General features: G+C 47.5%; 1 protein-coding gene across 8 annotated transcripts in view; it reads right to left on the bottom strand.

The window, feature by feature from the left end:
- The window catches only part of LOC110525840 (autism susceptibility gene 2 protein), a 416,464-nt gene that overhangs the window by 246,090 nt on the left and 145,268 nt on the right, over positions 1–25,106 (bottom strand). For 7 of the 8 annotated variants that reach the window (XM_036979972.1, XM_036979971.1, XM_036979978.1 and 4 more), the window contains exons 3-4: positions 8,724–8,825; positions 2,402–2,437 (exon numbers count right to left, since the gene is read on the bottom strand). In XM_036979972.1, coding sequence (XP_036835867.1) covers positions 2,402–2,437; positions 8,724–8,825 — 138 coding nt within the window. The remainder of the gene's footprint in view (positions 1–2,401; positions 2,438–8,723; positions 8,826–25,106) is intronic. The other variant, XM_036979975.1, reaches the window with a different exon arrangement.

The raw sequence follows: 25,106 nt of genomic DNA, 5'->3' as shown, positions 1-25,106 counted from the left end.
GCCTGGCAGGCAGCATTAGATATAGCAGCCTGGCAGGCAGCATCAGATATAGCAGCCTGGCAGGCAGCATTAGATATAGCAGCCTGGCAGGCAGCATTAGATATAGCAGCCTGGCAGGCAGCATCAGATATAGCAGCCTGGCAGGCAGCATTAGATATAGCAGCCTGGCAGGCAGCATTAGATATAGCAGCCTGGCAGGCAGCATCAGATATAGCAGCCTGGCAGGCAGCATTAGATATAGCAGCCTGGCAGGCAGCATTAGATATAGCAGCCTGGCAGGCAGCATTAGATATAGCAGCCTGGCAGGCAGCATTAGATATAGCAGCGTGGCAGGCAGCATTAGATATAGCAGCCTGGCAGGCAGCATTAGATATAGCAGCCTGGCAGGCAGCATTAGATATAGCAGCCTGGCAGGCAGCATTAGATATAGCAGCCTGGCAGGCAGCATTAGATATAGCAGCCTGGCAGGCAGTGGCAAAGACATATGGTAGGGAAATAGTGGAGGTGTTATCTCCTATAGAAGCGGAAAACAAACAGTCAAGAGAGATTGGGATTTTACCTCTTAGTGCCTTGTGACAGATAACAACCCCCCCGAGGCCAGGAGATGGTGATAAGAGCCCAGGGCTGACCATCAGATAACCCAGCTATCTGTGCCTCCTCTCTGTGTGCCTGCCTGCCTGCCCTCCAACCCTCCACCACCTCCCTCCTTCCTCGCACAACGGCTGCCTTCATCTCTCCCTCCCTGTCTCTCTCTCAGACAGGCCCTACCACAGAGCCCGGAGCACCTGCTGATAAGGGCTCCTACATGGCCCCAGAAGCCTGTGCCAAACCCTCTGTCAGTCTGCCCACAAGCAGCCCAAAGGGCTCCACCACACTGCAGCGCAGCACACACCATCAGATAGGGAGGCAGGGCAGGCGCTTGACAATGTCAGACTTCCTGTGCACTTTCTTCGTTTTTTTCTTACTTTCCTCCCCTTTACTTCCTACTCCTCTCTCAACCTTTCTCGATCCTACTCCTACTCTTAATAATATTCTCTCTCTTCCCCCCCCCCCCTCTCTCCATAAAGAACAGATGAAGATGGGGCCTCCTCCATCCTTCCATGCCTCCACCAGACTTAAACTGACAGCTCGAGCCAAAGGGCCGCAGCAGCTTCCGGGAGGTCTTGTTTGTTTTCATCTCTGTGAGAGTATGCAGCCGTGAGGGAATAGGAAAGGGACATGTTCCATTTCCACGCAGAAGCACCATAAAACCCCACACAGATCACTGTCTTTTAACTTAAGCTTTGTTCGGCTCTTTAAGCGCTACCTCAGCAGATACTCTTCCCCTGATTGAGCAGTGACAAACCCATTTATAGATGTTGTTTATTTGTTTGAGCACACCGAAGCTACGATAAGAATTGCCATATGTCACTCGCAGGCAGGTCTAGTGGTGTAACGGGAGCTAAAAATGTCTCTCTATAAATTGTCCCTTCATGTAGAGGACAGCAAGGACAACAACAAGACTCAATACTGCCTCTATCAACTCTGAACCTCATAATTGAAACAATACTCATCAGCTTCCTGGAAATAATGATAAGTGAACAGGTTCATAAGGTTTTAAAAAAAACACATCCTGTTGACTTGTGTAGTCTGCAAAATATGCTTTCAAGTGGTAAAAATAGTCTCCTAGTGACACAAAGTGAGACAGTGTGCTGTATAAAAGAACTGGGCTGACAAGATTTATCACTTTACACAAGAACGCATAATACATTTTCAATTCAAAGGTAATGAAAGTATAGAGTTGAATGTGAAAGCAGTTATATTTCCCCTATTCATAAGATAGGGCTACATTAGAACAGCTATGCTATGGGTATTCTGAAAGAATAAGGGCGCATATGATATTAAATGTATTGTGTGGGGAGGGGGGTATGTAACAATGCAGTCACTCACTTTTTTAAAGGCTTTTAAGCATATTGTCTGACAACTGAATCAAATGGCTTGTAGTTGGCAGAAAGACATCTCCTCCAACACTTAAACTGCAGAACTACTGAATGGCTGCCTTCCTGCACGGCCTGATGTGATGGATGTCAATAAAACAGCCACATTTACCCAAGGTAGAGCAGGACACCTTGGCTGCGTCTCAAATGGTATCCTATTCCGTAAATAGTGCACTACGTTTGACCAGAGGGTCCTGGTCAAAAATAGCGCACTACGTAGGAAATAGGGTGCCATTCGGGATGCATCTCTTCCTTTCCTTCCTACAATTTAATCAGTCAGTCATCCAGGAGTAATGTCCCTAATATCATGATTTCTCCATTACTCTATTTAACATAATTAAAGTGTCGAGCGGCGGGGCAATAAAGAGAGCCGTTTGAGATTGTAATTCTGCCGTAAAGCCATGAAGCATGAAAATGTCACTTACCGAGTAGCCCCGGCCTGACAGCGAGTGAGTGGAGCTCTGTAGAGAGAGAGGAGAACAGGGTTGACCTTTAGGGACCATGAGCCAGCCGCTGACACAGACATGATGAAGCCGCTACGCTTTAATATCAATATTCACGTTAACCTTCTCCCTCCCCGCCTGCGCCCGACCTGCACTAGCTAGCAAAAACGTCACTGCCATTCATTTTGGATGGCCTTGACTAGGGAGAGGGAGACGAAAAGGGTATTCTGCCCAAAACAACTGCTTACTGCAGTGCAAAAGAAATGACGCCACTGGAGTCAAGGGGATCAAATCAAATCAAATTGTATTGGTCACATCCACATGTTTAGCAGATGTTAATGCGAGTGTAGCGAAATGCTTGTGCTTGTAGTTCCAACAATGCAGTAATATCTAACAAACAATCTAACAATTCCCAACAACTACCTAATACACACAAATCTAACAAGTAATCTAACAATTCCCCAACAACTACCTAATACACCCAAATCTAACAAGTAATCTACCAATTCCCCAACAACTACCTAATACACCCAAATCTAAAGGGGTGAATGACAATATGTACATATAAGTATATGGATGAGTGATGGCCGAGCGGCATAGGCAAGGTGCAGTAGATGGTATAAAATACAGTATTTACATGTGATATGAGTAATGTAAGATATGTAGACATTGTTAAAGTGTCATTATTTAAAGTGGCATTGTTTAAAGTGACTAGTGATCCATTTATTAAAGTGTCCAGTGATTGGGTCTCAATGTAGGCAGCAGCCTCTCTGAGTTAGTGATTGCCTTTTAGCAGTCTGATGGCCTTGAGATAGAAGCTGTTTCTCAATCTCTCGGTCCCAGCTTTGATGCACCTGTACTGACCTCGCCTTCTGGATGATAGCGGGATGAACAGGCAGTGGCTCGGGCGGTTGTTGTCCTTGATCTTTTTGGCCTTCCTGTGACATCAGGTGCTGTAGGTGTCATGGAGGGCAGGTAGTTTTCCCCGGTGATGTGTTGTGTAGACCACACCACCCTTTGGAGAGCCTTGCGGTTGAGGGCGGAGCATTTGCCGTACCAGGCTGTGATAGAGCCTGACATGTTGCTCTCGATTGTGCATCTGTAAAGGGTTTTGGGTGACAAGCCACATTTCTTCAGCCTCCTGAGGTTGAAGAAGCGCTGTTGCACAATCGCTGTCTCTGTGGGTGGACCATTTCAGTTTGTCTGTGATGTGTACACCCAAGAACTTAAAACTTTCCATCTTCTCCATTGCTGTCCCTTCGATGTGGATTGGGAGGTGCTTTCTCTGCTGTTTTCTGAAGTACACGACATCTCCTTTGTTTTTTTGACGTTGAGTTAGAGGTTGCTTTCCTGACACCACACTCCGAGTGCCCTCACCTCCTCCCTGTAGGCTGTCTCGTCATTGTTGGTGATCAAGCCCACTACTGTTGTGTCGTCTGCAAACTTGATGATTGAGTTGGAGGCGTGCATTGCCATACAGTCGTGGGTGAACAGGGAGTACAGGAGAGGCCTGAGCAAACACCCTGATGCGGCCCCAGTGTTGAGGGTCAGCGAAGTTGAGATGAAGTTTACAAACCTTCACCACCTGGGGGCGGCCTGTCAGAAAGTCCAGGACCCAGTGGCAGAGGGAGGGGTTGAGACCCAGGGCCTCCAGCTTGATGATGAGCTTGGAGGGCACTATGGTGTTGAATGCTGAGCTGTAGTCAATGAACATCATTCTTACATAGGTACTCTTTTTGTCCAGATGGGATAGGGCAGTGTGCAGTGCGATGGGCGATTGCGTCATCTGTGGACCTGTTGGGGCGGTATGCAAACTGACGTGGGTCTAGGGTGGCAGGTAATGTGGAGGTGAAATGATCCTTGACTAGTCTCTCAAAGCACTTCATGATGACAGAAGTGAGTGCTACGGGGCGGTAGTCATATAGTTCAGTTATCTTTGCCTTCTTGGGTAAAGGAACAATGGTAGCCGTGTCAAAGCATATGGGGACAACAGACTGGGATAGGGAGCTATTAAATATGTCCGTAAACACACCAGCCAGCTGGTCTGCGTATGCTCTGAGGACGCGGCTAGGGATGCCGCCTGGGCTGGCAGCTTTGCGAGGGTTAACACGTTTAAATGTTTTACTCACGTCAGCCACTGAGAAAGACAGGGGTGGACCTCAGTCTTTGTTAGCGAGCCGCGACGGCGGAACTGTTTTATCCTCAAAGCGGGCAAAGTAGGTGTTTAGTTTGTGTGGAAGTGTGACGTTGGTGGCTGTTTTTGTTTTTGTGGCCCGGGATTTCCTGTAGTACTTCAAAGGAAAATACAATGGTAGGAATGATTACGACTGAATATCAATGCTTAAGACTGACAACACCTCCCCACCCATGCCATTAAAACACTTTGAAATATGTGTTTTTGGAGTGATCAAGTCATTGGTGTTGCCTAAATACTGTATACCATTTCATTGCATTACTCTTAAAAACCCATCTTTCATTGATTTGTATATGTATTGGGGTGTAGTTTAGGGTCAAAGTTGAGTTTTGAATGCATGTGTGGGCAAATCCAATAATGAATGTAACTTGTGCACTTATAATGTCAAATACACTGACATTGCATAATAAAACTGTCATGTGTATGCTGACAGTGCTTGCTTCTGTTGATAGACGAGGCCCCTGACAGAGTCATCCTGGTTCAAAAGAGTGAGGGGCCAGACAGACTGAAGAAAGATGCTCTCTATCTCTTTCCCTGTCTCTGTCTCTCTCCCTCTCTTTATCTTTCCCTGTCTCTGTTTCTCTCTTTCTGTCTCTCTTTCTGTCTCTCTCTCTGTCTCTCTTTCTCTCTCTCGGTCTCTCTCTTCTCTCTCACTCAGAATACCAATCTCCCTCTCCTTCCACACCTTCCACTTCCCCCCCTTTTACTTCTCAGTTTCGATTGGCAATTTCTCCTCCAGTCTCAGGAGGGGACTTTTCTGCTAGACCAATTTTGCCCATAGTACCTCCAATCCCTCCATCCATCTCTCTCTCCCTCCATCCCTCCTTCCCACACCTGCTTCTGTGCTTTAGCCGTCATCAGTGCCTCTGCTCCCTCTGATTCACAGACTCAACCCCACTGTGACGATTAGGGAGGTGTCCTATGGCGAACCGGAAAGTCAGCTCTGCGGGAATCAAAAGACTATTCCCTCTCTATTCACCCCGTCTGTCTCCACTGCCAGAGAGAGAGAGAGGGAGGGCTAGAGGTGGAGGGCAGAAGGGCAGAGCCGGCCATGTATGTGGACACAAAGGGGATAAAGTGAACAACATATGTGGTGTGTGTGTGCGTGCGTGCGTGTGTGTGTGTGTGCATGAGTGTGTGTATGTGTGTGTGTGTGTGTGTGTGTGTGACTCAGTGCAGTAGTGGTAGGCCAAAGCCATTTGGAATTAGCCTTACTATGCAGGTTTTATTCAAGTTGTAGCGTTTGGAGTAGAAAGAGAGTCTTATTTAAATGATAATGAGGGACAATCCATTGGATTTAGTCCGGGTGAAGGGAAGAGGGAAAAAATCCATTAAAGCAGGTAGCGGTTCATAAGCCATGGGGTCGGGATATAGCTAAACACTCTCTCTTAAAAGCCATTATACATGGCTCTCAATGGATTTCTGCAGTGCTTAAGACTTCAAAAGGATTTAAGAACTTGCCCCAGAGACGCAGCAGCGAGGAATGGGGGGATAGGGGAGAGGCATAGGGGTTTGGGGGTGTGGAGGACACTGGCGGTGTTTTAGGGTTAACTAAACAGCCCCGGAGAACAGAAATGTTGCTAAATCCGCCCCCTAATCCTCTCCCCATTTCCACGCCCCCTCCCCCGGACCCTCAAAGCCACGGTGACATGCAGGGCGGTTGGTTTTCCTACGGGACAGACTATTGGTTTTTGAGGTGCGAGAACTTAAAGGGGCCAATCATGGCTTGGCGGAGCGTGAAGTGTATTAAAAAAAAGACGGGGCCAGCAACCAGCATGCAACCAGCAGCAGGACTCACAGCTCTCCAGCAGGACTCACAGCTCTCCAGCAGGACTCACAGCTCTCCAGAAGAACTGCACTCTTAGAAAAAAGGGTTCTTCAGCTGTCCCCATAGGAGAACCCTTTTTGGTTCCAGGTAGAACCATTTTTGGTTCCAAATAGAACCATTTAGGGTTCCATGTAGAACCTCTTTAGAAAGGATTTTACACGGAACCCAAAAAGGTTCTAACTGGAAGCAAATGGTTCTACCTGCAACCGGAAAGGGTTCTTTAAAAGGGTTCTCTTATTGGGACAGCCGAAGAACCCTTTAAGGTTCTAGATAGCACCTTTTTTCTAAGAGTGTGGGTGGTTGTGTGGATGGGTGAGACCCCAGCAGTAGTGTTCTCTTTCCCCTTCTCCCCCCTCCAATCCCTCCCCACACTAACACAGATGCAGAGAAAATCTCCCTCTACATTTCCCTAATCCCTGCCTGTACGGCAGCTTTCTGCCTAGGCCCTGTTGAGCCAAGGGTAGAATTACCTAGTCAACGTAAACAGATACAAGACCCTAGCTACCGTGGAGATGAATAAACAACATCTCCACGCACGTCTCTATTGCTGCTTCCTAAATTGATGCATGACTGTTCTCAGTACGGAGAGGAGGCAGCAAGCTTCTCGTTTGTCTCTGTTTCCTTTTGGCAGTCCAACAACACAAAATCCATTTGACTCATGAATCGTGGGTACAGTACAGTACATATTTAGTTAAGAGCGCTTACAGCCTGGGACCACTTTGATGTGGATATTACATGTGCTTTATGTATTTAATGAAAATGTGCAATGCAGTGGCAGAGTTGAAAAAGGAAAATAGTGTTAATAGAAATAGGAAGTCCTTCCTCTCCAGTAGTGGCCATCACCCTCGCTCTCTCTCTCTGAGAGCCTAGCTATATTTCAGAGAGATGGATAGGGATGAATGGCATGGCTACAGCGATCAGTGTCTTTGCACCATCTATTTGGCAGGAGATTAGAGAGATGCCATATCTAACACCGTCAGCGATTACAGCATGCCATTTTAAACAGTTCTCCCCCTTACCCTCCCGTACCCCCAACACCCTTTTCACTGCCGCATTTCCCTGTCAGAACTGTCATCCGCCAGCATCCTTTTATCTGTCAAACCCGGCTCTTTCTCCTGACTTTTTTTTATTTAAAAACAGCCTTTTACACAAATTCATGAGGAATGGCAGGGGGGAGACAAGAGAGGCAGAGAGAAAGAGAGAGAGGAGGCTTAGAAAAGGAGGTCGAAGGGAAGGGAAAATAAAATGTTGGTGGGGAGTGTTTATTTTTCTCTCCCTCTCTCCACGTCTCTAGATTTTCTTTTGGAATTCTGAATAGCTTGAACAACGCATTTAATAAGTTCATTAAAATCTTTTCTCTCCATCATTTTTCCTCGATCACTTCTTCAGCTGTAGAAGCAGCAAACCCCCTCTCTCCCCCCATGCTCCCCCCGTTCTGTGCAGCTAAATTAACTGTCTGATTGAATTTAGTGAGGTTTGGGAGGCCCGGTTGACAGGCATTAGTTAGGAAGCATATTCTACATTCATTTAAAATGAGCCGCTTGGGGATTTTGCATAAATTCTCATTACTTCCTCTGTATCCAAATTGCATTATTTCATCCCTAGCACCAACCGACCTCCTAGCTGCCTCCATTTACTACGCAAGCCACTCACCTTTTAAATGTGCTAGCATATGGATGCAGGCTCGGCAGTAATTGGAAAGACCTTTAACCTTTTAACTCGGCGAGGGTCAGCTACCACCTGGCTGAACAGTGTTAGGTCACATCTACATAACCATAGCAGGCTTTTAATAATGCAGGGGCATCTAGGCGCATGCCAAATTATACCCTATTCCCAATGGGCCCTATGGTCCCTGGTCAAAAGTAGTGCACTATATAGGGAATAGGGTGCAATTTGAGAAGAACACGTAGTGTGATGGCTGTGTGTCTGTGTGTCTTAGATAATCGTTTCCTGCTTGTCGCTGTTGACCAGGCAAGTTTTCTAATGCATGGGGATTTATGAGGTGTGAGTCTGGGCCAGTATGAGCTACCGCACCAGCTGCCCTCTCACTGCTGCTTCTCTGCCCCCTCTCTCTCATCCTCCTCAGGGCCCTTCAGCCCTGGACAGTCTGCCGCTGGCCTGGTCTCTTGCTAGGAGCTCTGAAGGGTCTGGGAGAGTAATGGCCCTAGTTAACCGTGTTGCAACAAGGTAGGTAGATATGGTCTGGGATTCTGGAGGTGTGGTGGTCTGGAGGTATTGGGGCCTGATGGTCTGGCGGGGTAGGACTAGAGGGTCTCTCTCACCTCACTGAGGTGCTCTTTAGAGATGCTCCTGTTGGGTCTGTTGAACTCTTGCATGGCCCCATCCTCATCCAGCTTCACTGGGCGTACCTGCAGGGCCTTGATCTGGAGGAGAGAAACAGAGGAAGCATACATTATTATACAGTATAAAATGATAGAAAAAATATGTTGTACATTATAATGCATTATGCAAAGATCATAACGCATTATACATGTGCTCGCAATGCATTATGAAGAGGGTAATCATAAAGTGTTACAAATAAGTTTTCTAGATCAGAGACAAAGTATCTCTTCGGGGTCCCGAGTGGCACAGCTGTCTAAGGCACTACATCTCAGTGCAAGAGGTGTCACTACAGTCCCTGGTTTGAATCCAAGATGTATCACATCCGGCCGTGATAGGGAGTCCCATAGGGTGGCGCACAATTGGCCCAGCATCGTCCGGGTTTGGCCTAGGTAGGTCGTTATTGTAAATAAGAATTTGATCTTAACTGACTTACCTAGTTAAATAAAGATAAAATAAAAAATGTTATAAAAAAATCGTAAGTACGACTCCAGCCAAAGAAGACCAGCTACACAGCAACTCCTCGATACAACACGACCCAAACTCCATCACAACTATTCACACATCTGTTTCACCTGTCTTTGTGATGGTCTACACCCCCCTCCGGGTGTCGTCCATTATCCCCTGTGTATTTATTCCTGTATTCTCTGTTTGTCTGTTGCCAGACTCCGGGCCCACCTGCCTGACCACTCTGTCTTCCCCTGAACCTGAGCCTGCCTGCTGACTTGTACCTTTGCCCCCCTCTGGATTACCGGCCTCTGCCTTACCCTGAGCCTGCCTGCCGCCCAGTACCGTTGCCCCACCTCTGGTTTACTGACCCCTGCCTACCTTAACCTATCTATTGCCTGCCCCTGTTGGAAAATTAAACTATTGTTTATTCGACGTGGTCTGCATCTGGGTCTTACCTTCACACTTGATAGTACGAACTGGCCATGACTGACCCAGCAAACCCGGACCAGCTGCCCAATGCCATCTCCTCCCAAGAAACATCCAGAGGAATTGCTTCGTGGGCTGATGGAGTGGGTCCAAACGTTGGCTGAGCACCATGACCGGGTGTAAGACATGTCTGGAAGGGCTACCGCCGTATGGGAACAGCAGCCGGCCATATGCGCGAGCCTGGAGGAGTTTGTGGGAGAGGTGAGGAAGGATTTTGATGCCCTGTTCTACGGGAGAGAAGCTGCCGGAAGCTAATCCAGCTCCGGCAGGATGCCCGCACTGTGGCCGACTATGCGGTTGATTTCTGCACGATGGCAGCTGTGAGCGCATGGACCCGGAAGCACTGTTCGACAGCGTCTCGGAGGAGGTTAAGGACGAGCTTGCGGCTCGGGAGTTACCCACAGATTTTGACTCCCTTATCGCTTTGACCATCCGCATTGATGGGCGACTGTGGGAACGACGGATGGAGAGGAAATTCGATTTCACTCGCTCATCCAGGGATTCCACCTCGCCTCCGAGTCATCCCAGAAGTCCCCGACGGGCCCTTGGCCGAGACCACCCGAGATTTCCCAACCTTTTTTGAGAGTCACGAGCCCATGCACTAGGCAGGGCTGGGCTGTCGCCAGCGGAACGGCATCACCGGATCAGCACAAGGAGCTATCTGTATTGTGGGACTTTTGGTCATTTTGTGTCCTCGTGCCCGGTAAAATACCAGGCTCACCGGTAGGAGTGCATACTCTGGTGGGCCATATGGGGAACTTTTCTGCTTACTTTTCCCTTACTCGCACCCCTTTTCATATCATTCTGCTGTGGAGAAATCTCTCCGGGTCCTCATTGACTCTGGGACCGATGAGAGCCTTTTGGAGGCCACACTGGCTTCGAGCTGAACATCCCCACTCAGCCCCTCTCCATTCCCGCGGATGTTAGAGCGTTGGACGGGCGTCACCCATAAGGGTCACTCCATAAGACCACTCCCATCAACCTACGTGTGTCAGGGAATCACAGTGAGACCATTCAGTTCCTGCTCATCATGTCCCCCCAGATCCCTGTGGTTTTGGGATTCTCCTGGCTCCAGCGACCCACCCACTCATCAACTGGTCTAAGGGTGCCATCATGGCCAGGAGATCGTTCTGCCACGCCCACTGTCTGAGGTCGGCGCAACCTGCCCGGGACATCTTTCTGGGCCCGCGGAGTTGGTTCCAGACCTCTCCGCCATTCCTGCAGAGTACCAGGATCTCCGGGAGGTGTTCAGCAAGTCCCGACCACTTCCCTTCTGCCGCACCGCCCCTATGACTGCGGGATTGACCTTCTCCCTAGCTCCACGCCGCCCCCTGGGGTGTCTGTACTCACTGTTGGGACCTGAAACCAAGGCTATGGAGGACTACACAGGGTTTTTCTTCGTGGAGAAGAAGGACAAGACCCTGCGCCCGTGCATTGACTCAATGACATCACTGTAAATAACCGCTATCCACTACCACTCATTTCCTCATCCTCCGAGCCGCTCAAGGGGGCCACTGTGTTCTCCAAGCTGGTTCTACGTAACGCATACCACCTGGTGCGGATTCGAGAGGGGGACGAGTGGAAGACCGCTTTCAACACGGCCAGTGGCCACTACAAATATCTGGTCATGCCCTTTGGCCTCACCAACGCCCCTGCCGTGTTCAAGGCTTTAGTAAATTATGTTATCTGTGACATGCTGAACTGGTTCGTCTTCGTCTACATTGACGACATCCTCATCTTCTTCTCCCGGACACGTGCTCCATGTCCGGCAGGTTCTCCAGCACCTTCTGGAGAACCAGTTGTTCGTTAAGGCAGAAAAGTACGAGTTCCATCGCTCCACAATTCGCTTTCTGGGCAACATCATCTCTGCTGGGAGCGTCAAGATGGATCCAGAGAAGGTGAAAGCAGTGGTCGATTGGCCTAAGCCTACATCCAGGGTGCAGCTGCAATGCTTCCTGGGGTTCGCCAACTTTTATCGTTGCTTTATCTGGGGTTATAGCACCCTGGTATCCCCCTGTATGCCCTCACCTCTACTAAGGTTCCGTTCATGTGGTCCATGGCCGCGGACCGGGCATTCCGGGAGCTTAAACACCGGTTCACCACCGCTCCAATCCTAGTTCACCTGGACCCTTCCCGTCAGTTCGTGGTGGAGGCCAACGCTTCGGATGTCGGAGTTGGGGCTGTTCTGTCCCAACGTTCTACCCTGGACCTTAAGTTGCATCCCTTCTTCTCCCCCACCTCACCGCCACAGAGAGGAATTACGATGTTAGGAATCGGGAGCTTCTCGCGGTTAAGATGGCATTGTAGGAATGGAGGCACTGGTTCGAAGGGGCCGAACATCCGTTCATTGTGTGGACCAACCACAAAAAACCTGGAGTATCTCCACACCGCCAAGCGCCTCAACTCCAGGCAGGCGAGAAGGGCCCTGCTGTTTACCCGGTTCAATTTGCCCTCTCTTACCGGCCGGGGTCCAAGAAAGTGAAGCCGGATGCCCTGTCTCGCCACTATAACCCCACGGCTACCACCCCGGAGCCAGAGACCATCTTTCCCACTTCATGCCTGGCAATGGCACTCAGTCGGGGTATTGGGAAACAGATCCGGAAGGCACAGTGGTCCCAGCCGAACTCTGGTGGGGGCCTAGGTAACCGGATGTTCGTGCCTGACGCTGTCCGCTCCGTGGGTCCTGGAGTGGGCCCATTCTTCCAGGCTTGCCTGCCACCCAGGCTCCTGGCGGACCTTGGCCTTCGTGCGACAACACTTTTGGTGGCCTACAATGGTACCGGATGTCACCGCTTTGTCGCTGCCTGCAAGGTCTGTGCACAGAACAAGACCCCTCAACAAGCTCTGTCTGGCTTCCTCCAACCTCTGCCCGTCCCTCATTGCCCCTGGACTCACATCTCCCTGGACTTTGTCACAGGTCTCCCCTGTCTGATGGCAACACCGCCATCCTTACCATGGTGGATTGCTTTTCCAAGGCCGCCTACTACATTCCTCTCCCCAAGTTACCCTCTGCCAATGAGATGCTCAGTTCATGGTGCAGCACGTCTTCCGGATCCATGGACTGCCCGTGGACATGGTCTCCGCCCGTAGCTCTCAGTTCTTGTCCTGATTCTGGAAGGCATTCTGCACCCTCATTGGGTCGTCGGCCAGGCTATCCTCCGGGTTCCACCCCAGTCTAACGGCCAGTCGGAGCGAGCAAACCAAGACCTCAAAACCACCCTGCACTGCCAGGTCTCCGCCAACCTCACCACCTGGAGCCAGCTGCTGTTGTGCTCTTCCTGAGCAGGAATGTCAGGAGGAAGTCTTCAACTGGCAGCTTCATTAAATAGCACCCGCAAACACCAGTCTCAATGTCAACAGTGTAGAGGCGACTCCGGGACGCTGACCTTCTAGGCAGAGTTGCAAAGAAAAAGACATATCTCAGACTGGCCAATAAAAATAAAAGATTCAGATGGGCAAAAGAACACAGACACTGGACAGAGGAACTCTGCCTAGAAGGTCAGCATCCCGGAGTCGCCTCTCCGACGGTGAGGCTGGTGTTTTGCGGGTACTATTTAATGAAGCTGCAGGTTGAGGACTTGTGAGGCATCTGTTTCTCAAACTAGACTATTTAATGAACTTGTCCTCTTACTCGGTTGTGCACCGGGCCTCCCACTCCTCTTTGTATTCTGGTTTGAGCTAGTTTGTGCTGTTCTGTGAAGGTTGGTTGCTGATAATGGCCCTCTGTACGCCTATGTAGATATTCCATTAAAATCTGTCGTTTCCAGCTACAATAGTAATGTACAACATTAACAATGTCTACACTGTATTTCTGATCAATTTGATGTTATTTTAATTGACAAAAAAATAGGGTTTCTTTCAAAAATAAGGACATGTCTAAATGACCCCAAACTTTTGAACGGTAGTTTATATATAGATAGATATATAGATATATACAGTGCCTTGCGAAAGTATTCGGCCCCCTTGAACTTTGCGACCTTTTGCCACATTTCAGGCTTCGAACATAAAGATATAAAACTGTATTTTTTTGTGAAGAATCAACAACAAGTGGGACACAATCATGAAGTGGAACGACATTTATTGGATATTTCAAACTTTTTTAACAAATCAAAAACTGAAAAATTGGGCGTGCAAAGTTATTCAGCCCCCTTAAGTTAATACTTTGTAGCGCCACCTTTTGCTGCAATTACAGCTGTAAGTCGCTTGGGGTATGTCTCTATCAGTTTTGCACATCGAGAGACTGACATTTTTTCCCATTCCTCCTTGCAAAACAGCTCGAGCTCAGTGAGGTTGGATGGAGAGCATTTGTGAACAGCAGTTTTCAGTTCTTACCACAGATTCTCGATTGGATTCAGGTCTGGACTTTGACTTGGCCATTCTAACACCTGGATATGTTTTGGATCATTGTCTTGTTGGAAGACAAATCTCCGTCCCAGTCTCAGGTCTTTTGCAGACTCAATCAGGTTTTCTTCCAGAATGGTCCTGTATTTGGATCCATCCATCTTCCCATCAATTTTAACCATCTTCCCTGTCCCTGCTGAAGAAAAGCAGGCCCAAACCATGATGCTGCCACCACCATGTTTGACAGTGGGGATGGTGTGTTCAGAGTGATGAGCTGTGTTGCTTTTACGCCAAACATAACGTTTTGCATTGTTGCAAAAAAGTTCAATTTTGTTTTCATCTGACCAGAGCACCTTCTTCCACATGTTTGGTGTGTCTCCCAGGTGGCTTGTGGCAAACTTTAAATGACACTTTTTATGGATATCTTTAAGAAATGGCTTTCTTCTTGCCACTCTTCCATAAAGGCCAGATTTGTGCAATATACGACTGATTGTTGTCCTATGGACAGAGTCTCCCACCTCAGCTGTAGATCTCTGCAGTTCATCCAGAGTGATCATGGGCCTCTTGGCTGCATCTCTGATCAGTCTTCTCCTTGTATGAGCTGAAAGTTTAGAGGGACGGCCAGGTCTTGGTAGATTTGCAGTGGTCTGATACTCCTTCCATTTCAATATTATCGCTTGCACAGTGCTCCTTGGGATGTTTAAAGCTTGGGAAATCATTTTGTATCCAAATCCGACTTTAAACTTCTTCACAACAGTATCTCGGACCTGCCTGGTGTGTTCCTTGTTCTTCATGATGCTCTCTGCGCTTTTGACGGACCTCTGAGACTATCACAGTGCAGGTGCATTTATACGGAGACTTGATTACACACAGGTGGATTGTATTTATCATCATTAGTCATTTAGGTCAACATTGGATCATTCAGAGATCCTCACTGAACTTCTGGAGAGAGTTTGCTGCACTGAAAGTAAAGGGGCTGAATAATTTTGCACGCCCAATTTTTCAGTTTTTGATTTGTTAAAAAAGTTTGAAATATCCAATAAATGTCGTTCCACTTCATGATTGTGTCCCACTTGTTGTTGATATTCACAAAAAAATACAGTTTTATATCTTTATGTTTGAAGCCTGAAATGTGGCAAAAGGTCGCAAAGTTCAAGGGGGGCGAATACTTTCGCAAGGCACTGTATGTATATGTGTGTGTCCCACTTCTAAAACCAAAATTGCGCCCCTCTATTCACACAAAGGGAATCCATTTAATGTATGCAAAGCAGCACTGGCAGTAACCAAAATGTCCGCCTGAAAGTCATGACTTCCGCAATGATGTAACACCCGTATCCAACAACAGTCTGCAGAAAAGTGGTTACCAAAATCATGAGCATTTTGTTCATTGTTTACAATCTGCACATAACGGTCGAATGATGAAGGTGCTTGTTTGGGTCTGCCAACAAGAGAGCACATGTTGTTTGGTGGGAGCTAGACAGACAAGCCATGAGAGGAGCGTTGGCTTGGCAGCGACCCATATTCCTAGGACAGATGGGAGGCAGCCACACTGCCACAGTCAGACGAGGAGGTAGGAGGTAGTCCTCCCCACCTCATCCTATCAGTCCTCTACAAGCCCCTCTCTGAAAACAATTGGGATGGCTGATGGCGGATGGCTGCCTGTGGGGTGTAATCCACTTGACTAGCAGCTTGCTACTCTGCCTGCTCTAGTCCCTGGTGGCGTAGCACGCCGTGGCTCGCCTCGGTCTCCAGATTTCCACTGTAATTTAAGCAGATCACTGCTACAATTAACCTTTCCCGAGAAATATCAATTATGGCCCCCGGCAGAGTAAAATTAAAAGGGTCATCAGCTAATCTGACAGGTCCTGTACTGAGGCGGCATGGCAGAGTCGCTGCCACCTGGCTGGCCGAGATAGAGACTGAGAGAAAGAGAGGCTGCCCTGGCTGTTTGTGTCTGTCTGTCCATTTGCCCGGTGACCAGCAACCAGCAGCGACAAGCCAAATAGACACAATTCCCTTTTAATTACCCTGCCGAGACCCTGGCCAGGCCAAGCCAGATGAGGCCTGCTGATTGGACGAAAGGCGCTAGCGTATGTTGAGGTCAGTAGTGACAGCCCGGCAGAAATGGCACAATGCCTCAGGCAACATACTGCAATCAGGGTGCAGACACACAGACAGGAAGGAGAGAGAGACCCTGCAGGTGGTCATAATCAGGTGTCTGCCATCCTACAACTCCCACCGTCTCTCTCCCTCTCTACCTTTCTCCATCTCTCTCTCTCTCTGAATCTCTCTCCCTGGCTGTCAAGCTAATCACTCCTTGAATCTGAAAATGGATGACAGGCTTTATGATTACTACTTTTTTTGGCACAAAGAATCCCCTTCCAGACAGAGGTGAGGTTGGGTTCACGTCATCTTGTCAAGTCAAGTGCAGTGCACTGAGAGCCAGGGAGACATTCAGGCACTCTGATTACTTTGTTTACCAAGCATCAGCGCTGACAAATATCCAAGCCAAAGTGTTTACACCCCCTCCAGCAGGTCCGTAGTGGTGGATCCTCACTCAGCAATCACACTGATTATTGATCAGAGCAGAGGGGCTAATTAGCGACCCAGCTTAACGATGCTGCCTGCCGGGCTGGCTGTAAGGAGGCTCTCTAACCTATTGTTCAGCAGGACAGGAGGAATTGATCCAGGCTAAAATTCAGCGCCTCTGATAGAGACTGGCAGCCCTGTCGGCCTGTGATTAAGTATGTGGTCAGTTCAGGTTCAGGGAGAGGCTTTAATTGGTCTTGAGATCTATCTCTTTATTTCTTTTTTTGTACTCAAGTGGCAGCCTATTCCCCATGTAATGCATGACGCACACAATTGTTTTCTCTCACTAGCACTGAAGGGCAAGGCCACAATATAGAGGACTAGTGGGTGGAGCTAATGTCTCCTCTGAGATCTGATTGGCCGATCAGGTGACAAAGATCAAAGTCAACATAGCTTTGAAATGCACTCTGAGTAACACTAGGGGGAATGACTCTCTAAACGGCCCTGTTTTAGAGCCCTATATTCTGTCCTGTGGATTAATTTAGTTTACAATGCCAGATGCAGCACGGGGCAAGGTTAAACAGGTTGAGAACAAGAGGCGGCAGCGAGTGTTTCTCCACTCCGCATTAAAGGCACTCTGAAGAAATAAAAAAAAGTACACAAGTAACGTGTGTGTTGTACATGAATAATGCACTGGAAATTAGGCCCATTAGTCTGGGTATTGAACGTGTCTGCTCTGAGGAACAGACTCTCTCTGGAGGCTCTGCTCTGTGCTCTTTAATTAGCTTCAAAGGGCCCTCTAGCATCTTAATTTCTCCCAAGTTGATTAGCTGCTGACTGCCGACTTGGGCCTGCTCATTTACACTGAACTGAACTGCAGGGGTTTATAAAGACAGGAAAAACCCCTAAGAACAAACCGCCTAGTCGTGACATTGTTACAAACAGCAATGTTTCAGTGGGGCTGACAGAGTCCATTCACGCTAGGCTATGCTAACCTGCAACTCCCCCATGTCGATCAATCTGCAGCCAGCCAGCCCACAGGCAGACAGGCAGGGAGCTGGTGGCTGCTGGTTGATGCTTTGTTGTGATGCTCTTTTGACCCCCCCCCCCCCCCCTCATCTTGTAGGGCAGCCATTTCAGGGCCTCTGCATCAGAAGGGTCTCCACCTTCCTGCTCGAATTAAAAAGCTTTCAGCCCCTCTCCCTCTCTCTCGTCATTCTCCTCTCCCCGGCATCTCTTCACCTGTCAGCTGTAGTCTGGAAGGTTGTGCCACGGCCTCATCCCAGTGTCAGTCCTTATTACCCTCATCCAGACCTGAGCCTCCGCCTGGCATCTCTTCTCCTCTCTGCTGGCTATATTGTGGGGCTGTGGCGGGGCAGCAGGGTGGGCCAGGTGCGGTGCCGGGGAGGAGGAGGCCCTCTGCCAGGATACAGATCCTTCCTCTAATTTGTTCTGAAAAGTGTCCTGTGCAAAGGATCCTCACCCCCATTAACCCAACGAGACGCAGCGAGGGATAGAGCCACTGCTGCTGTGGGATGGGGAGGAGGAGGTGGCGGGGCCCAGCCCAGCAGTGCTGAGCATCAAGCAAGCAGGCAGCAGCAGAGAGAGGCACCTCAGTGCCGCAGAGCACTGGCTCAATCTATTGGCTCATTATCCCCAGCGCAGGCTGGGGCGCAGACAAGTGCACTTTAGGGCCACAGGCCAAATTGATTCATCTGCCTTCATTTTCTTCAGGCTCAGAAGTGGCAGCTGCTCGGAGGCAGGGGAAGGAAGGAGAGCGAGCGGTGCTGGAGTTCCTGGCTTTGTTCATCCTCAGCTCAGCAGCACCCGACACGTCTCGTCTGCCTCCTCCTCCTCTCACACCCCTCCCTCCTCCTTCACCATTACACCCACCTCCCTCCCTCCCCTTCTGTAATGGTAACAGCCACAACACCCAAAGTCCCCGGCTGGAAATTAGCCCAAGGACAAAGTAGTGGGTTTACTACAGGGATAGAGCAAATGGATTTTTGCATTTATTTTGATGAGTCCCAGCATATCCATTACGTGTCTTAATCCTGTATTATTCATCCCCCTTGTAATAAATGACCACATAAAAAGGGAACACGTGTTATATGAGAGCTCAAATGCCCCAATAACTCTCTCCGGGTACAGTGAAGTCAGTCAGGAAGGACTACATCATATTTGCCAGGGGAACAAATACGAGCTTGTGAAATTGCAACAAGACCGCGTTTCTATTCTTGGCAGTGACACCAGGACAAGAGAAAACAGTCACTCGTCAGATTAAAACAACACAGGGCCACCAGACAAACGAGCTGCAGCACACAAACAGACGAAGAATAACCCACCACCCGGCATGTGTTCATGTGAGGATGATAAACCACACACAGATACTGTAGCTAAGTAGGAGGCCTCCCTCCTCCTCCTCCTCCTCATCCTCCACCGCACCGTAACAAATGAGTCAACCTTAAAAACCACAAACGCTTCTTGCCCTAATTCAGCGGTCCCCCTCAGGAGCGATCAGAGTCCCACAGGCCCTGTCTGTAACAGATGAACAGGGTAGAGTGGAGCTGGGCTCCCCTTGGCCCCCTCATCTCATCCCTGCCCTGCAGCCCTCTCCAATCACACTCACCATATGTCTCCTGGGGGAGAAAGGGGAGCTGAGAGGGGGGGGGGGGCGTGAGCCCAGAGGGAGCGGAGGGAAGAAGGCACACCTGCTCCTGAACATGGACTCCTCCCTCAGAACCTATCCCTGGGGCTTTGAGCCCTTCCCTAACACCTCCCACCCTACCCCCAACTCCCCAGCGACCCCCCCCCTGCCCCCCCCCCCCTCCCCACCATGCCCCCCCTCACCTGTCAACCAGGTTCAATACAACACCGTCTGCCCTGCACTGATAAGCACACAGCCCCTAAGGACGCACAGACACACACCCAAGCACGCAGGCACACATGTATACACGCTCACACACACGCTCACACACACACACACACACACACACACACACACACACACACACACACACCCTTCTTATCGCAGGCAAGCATTTCTCAGTGCTGCTAACAACAGCAATTAGGCCAATGATGTTGAAATGTTAGTAATGTTATTAGAAACGAGAGCAAGTGCAATCCTCAGGATTTGTGTTCTCTTCATTACCCGAGTCAACAACGCATCCAAATTATGCAGATCTCCCTCTCGCTCCCTCTCTCTCTCCCCCTCCCAAGATGCACAGGCTTTGATTCCTGCATAAACTATTAGTGTTGAAAGAAGGAGCGTGTTTTGCAAATGGTTCCGTACGCTAATGAAATACATTTAAATATCATTCACTTCCCTTTAGTGTTGTGTTGTTGTTTCTGTCTGGAGCTCAGCTTCACTATTTACAAGTCAAAGTTCCCTAGACATAAAAAAAAAGACATTTAAAGAGAGAGAAAAAAAGCAGGGATAAACAAGTGACCTCTGGGTTCGGCAGCATCACATTCAACCTTCACTAGTTGAGATATGGTTTAGAAAGAAAGATTCATTGTTGTAGTTGCTTTTCTATGTGACTAAATATCTTCACAGAGGAAATGATAGGAGCAGGCTAATATAACATTTGAAATACAAGTGTGCCACACATGATGCAGTAGCAAATTGAATTACTCGAAAAGATGGCAAATGCAAATCTGTGAGACACACTCATTACTGTGGGTTGGTGGTATAGATCTATTGAGATTCAATCCATTATGCATGCCAGCTGATCTGCATTGGCTAAGTACCATATTTCTTCATATTTAATGTTGTTTACACAAATAAATAATAACTTGTATTGAGATCTGATGGCTGTGTTGGCGTTCCAGATTCAAAACAAAATAGTGCATTATATGATATAATGGATGCTATAATTACATTCTAAAATTATGGTTGCTATCATGATAAATAAATAAAATATTCATCTTGCAAAATAAAGAAAGATAGAGAGATATATCGTTGTCCTAATGGAAATGTAGGTCGTTACTGTAACAGATGACGTGTTCACGAAGACTTCTAGTTAAATGAATCAATTCAGTTTGTTCATTGTATTACGCAATGTAATAACCTTAACTAGGCCTCGTATGCCATATATCCAGTTCATAAATACCAGAGTAATTTCATAACAACAGGGTTAAATCAATTATGACTCTCTATAACCTCATAAATCAGTGGAGATGAGAGATAAGCATAACACAGGTTCTGCGAAATGTCGAAACAACAGAATGTAGCCTACGACTAAAGACAGAGGTTTCATTGGCCCTTGGCCTTGCCTTATACACCTTAACACGAACTGACTGAACAAACACACACCGTTACAAGCTATCATAAAATCGCAATGGCTCTGTGTAAATCTAGTGTCCTGTTTTGGACCGACAACGCACCAACGTATCATTCGACAGGGACTCTCTTTAGCCATGTCATATCATATCCATGTGTTAACAGCAACAGAGGATATCAGCTCCTTCGGACATAACACTTACAGGGATACGGCCTGCGTCCCAAACGGCACCCTATTCCCAATATAGTGACTTTTTGGGGAAGTGGTAACATTCACACTGCACGCTAAGAAGTGACACCGGATAAGAGTGACACTCTCCTTCGAACACGTAACCTGAGAAATATCAATCCCTTTAATTACATCCGAATAATAGTCAGCGCAGTCAAACTACTGTAGAGGATCTGTGAAAAAAAGGGACTTTATTGTATGAGCTTTTTGATTCAAAACACGCACCACAGACACTTTGCTTTCTGACTCGAGGGCGTCATTATAATCCTGGGAGGATAAAAAGAGAAAAGCAGATGTGTATGAGCAAAGGACAGAAATGTTGAAAACCAGTGTGGCATTATAACCAGGTTGCCAGAACCATGCTTTATCCAGCTTCTATTTTTAGCTGTCATGCCATACCTCACTCAGAGGAGCTGTCTAAAGCACAAACTGGTACTTTAGCTCGGGCAACTAGGCTAATGTACAGTAGCACCTCTTACCTAGCCTGTATGACTACAGACAGCCGTGACCGAGGACACCATGGTGAGCAATGCTCCTCCAGTGATTACAACATGCCCAGCTCAGGCATTTGAAAGTGACAGTGTGTAAAATGTAGGTGTGTCCAAATGTAGCCCCAGTATAGAGGTTTATCCGCAGGCTTATAAAGCATCAACTAGAGTTAATCTGGGTCTTACTCAGGAGGCTGTGCGAGAGAGCAGACAACCAGATGGGAAAGGGAGAGAGAGAGAGAGAAAGAGATGGTGAGAGAGAGAGAAGGGGCTGGGGTTGTGAGGCAGAGCCAGAGGGTTGCATCCCAAATAGTACACTATTCCCTATATGGCGCACTACTTTTGATAAGAGCCCTTGTCAAAAGTAACCTAGTGCACTATATAGGGAATAGCGTGCCATTTGGGACGCAACCCAGAGACAGCCAGAGCTCTGGGCCTGTTTAAATCGGAGGCAGATGTAACACATGTAATGAATCAACCTGGGCTAATACAGCTCCCTCTGATGTCTGAGAACTCTTCCTGCCCTTGGAAAAGTCCTGGAACGTTATCTCACGCCTGCACAAAATGCCAGTGCATTTGTTGTGTAGGAGTTTGTGCATATGAATGTGTAGGAGAGTGCATGTCTCTGTGTGTGTGTGTGTGTGTGTGTGTGTGTGTGGTGTGTGTGTGTGTGTGTGTGTGTGGCGTGTCTCTCTCTCTCTGTGTGTGTGTGTGTGTGTGTGTGTGTGTGTGTGTGTGTGTGTGTGTGATCTCCTGGACAGCTGCACAAATCCCCTGTGGAATCATGTTCTGACAGCTGCAATTTTATATTAGGCTTAGGGATGCATGTGTATGGAGGGGCGAGTTAACGCATGGCCCAGCAACGGTCACATGAAAGACGTAGGACCTAATCAGAAGACCATTGCTGTTCGAATGGTAACGACAATCCAATAAAACATGTTGCCGTGCATAAATCTGAAATCGTCAATCAAGTTTACTGCATATCGATCTGCAGCATAAAAATAAATACCTGTGCAAATCTCACAGAGGCTTCTGAAACACAACATATAGATTTTACCAGGGGAGAAAGAAGAGGTCAAGAGTCAAAGGGGTAAATATAGAATTGAACAAACACACGGTATAGTGCCTCTGACCCTAAAACACCAATCACCACTGTGAACCTTTAACACTCTTATTTAAGGAGGCAGAGAGCCAACATTACAATACATCAAAGGCCATAATCATCTGTGAACCCTACCGAACACAGGGAACGTCAGCCAGAAGATCTACACATGGTTTAGATTTGCCATAATTGCAAAGTTTGGGAGCAGAACTTGGAAACAGGAGCAGATAAATATAGTACGTCTCCTCCCCTCCCATCCCTTGGTTATTCCCGCAAAGCCTCTAACGCAGTGAAAGAGAAGAAAATATGCAGATCTTTCTTCCACTTGTGGCAAACCAGTATCACATCATCTCTACCAATGTAGCTGTTTTCTTCCATGCAAAAATTATGAGAAAAGAATTCCAATCGCTATGTAAAAGCATTAATGTTACACACACACACCTGAAATGCACACGTGGCCAGCACAGGTTGTGTGGTCGATAAAGGTCACACACACACACACACGCACGCACGCACGCACACACGCACACACACACACACACACACACACACACACACACACACACACAAGCACACAGGGCCGTGGAGTGAGACAGGGATGCAGTTTGAGCCCCACCCTCTTCAACATATATCTACGAATTGGCGAGGGCACTAGAACAGTCTGCAACACCCGGCTTCACTAGAATCTGAAGTCAAATGCCTACTGATGATCTGGTGATCCAAAAAAGGTCTCGTTGCCAGGATCACAAATACAAATTCCATCTAGACACCTATGCCCTAGAGCACACAAAAAACTATACATACCTCTGCCTAAACATCAGCACCACAGGTAACTTCCACAAAGCTGTGAATGATCTGAGAGATACCAACTAGGATCTGGCAAGAAATACTCTAATCAGTTATAGAACCCATTGCCCTTTATGGTTGTGAGGTCTGGGATCCACTCACCAGAATTCACAAAATAGGACACCAAATTGAGACTCTGCATGCAGAATTATGCAAAAATATCCTCTGTGTACAACGTAAAACACCAAATAATGCATACAGCGCAGAATTAGGCTGCCAATGATCAAAATCCAGAAATTATACGTTAAATTCTACAACCACCTAAAAGGAAGCAATTTCCAAACCTTCCATAACAATGTCATCACCTACAGAGAGATGAACCTGGAGAAGAGTCCCCTAAGCAAGCTGGTCCTGGGGCTCTGTTCACAAACATAAACAGACCCCACAGAGCCCCAGGACAGCAACACAATTAGACCCAACCAAATCATGAGAAAACAAAAAGATAATTACTAGACACATTGAAAAGAATTAACCAAAAAACTGAGTTTAACTAAAATGCTATTTGGCCCAAAACAGAGAGTACACAGTGGCAGAATACCTGGCCACTGTGACTGACCCAAAATTAAGGAAAGCTTTGAATATGTACAGACTCAGTGAGCATAGCAGACCTCTCTCTCAAGAGAAGACAGGCTATGTGCACACTGCCCACAAAAATAGGTGGAAACTGAGTTGCACTTCATAACCTCCTACCAAATGTATGACCATATTAAAGACAAATATTTCCCACAGATTACACAGACCCACAAAGAATTTGAAAACAAATCCAATTTTGAAAAGGAAGGTAAGATGGCGGACTGAACGCAGAGTTGCAGATCGCCTCAAGATAAAAATGTAATATTCAATATCAGTAAGTTAGACTAAATATTAGCACTTCATATACTCGTGGGTAATAATCTTCAACCTGGATAACACAAAACAAATCACGAGGCTAGAGAAATTTACAGACAAATATTACGAAAACAAGCAACACTCAAACATGACGGAGAGTAAATGGGGATGATCAAACTCCAAAAGAAAAAGTGACTCCTCGACGGATACAGACAATTCATGCTCTTCACAACCGGGACTGGTGAGGGTGGACAGCGATCTGTTAAAGTTGATAAATGACAAACTGCGCATACTTGAATTAGTCATGTGAGGATATAATGGAGTTGAAGGCGAGCCTCGAAATGAGTGACGAAAAATCTGCGACAATGGAGAAACATACAAACAAGCAAAAAGGGCCAGTCAATAAGATAGAAACGGACGTTAATGAACTTAAAAAGGAGAACATCTTTCTGAGAAAAGCCTTCCTTGACGTACAGACTAGATCTACAAGAGAAAATCCAGTACTTACGGGTATCCAAGAAAGAGAAGGAGAAGTTCCCGAAAAGGTAGTGGAGGAATTCTTTCATACAACGCTTCAAATCCCACTCGATGCTGCACAAATGTGTACTCCATTTCGGACAAAGAGGACAGACAAGGATAACGTAATGGTTAAAAGCCTGGGTAAAAGACTTGAAAATAGCCATGAAGGTTCAGTTCCCGAGGGAGATTGCAGAACGGCGCAAAGTTCTGTACCCAATCTTTAAA

The sequence above is a fragment of the Oncorhynchus mykiss genome, chromosome 6 (assembly GCF_013265735.2).
Source record: "Oncorhynchus mykiss isolate Arlee chromosome 6, USDA_OmykA_1.1, whole genome shotgun sequence".
Lineage (NCBI taxonomy): Eukaryota > Metazoa > Chordata > Actinopteri > Salmoniformes > Salmonidae > Oncorhynchus > Oncorhynchus mykiss.
This window is presented reverse-complemented; position numbering and strand designations above follow the sequence as displayed.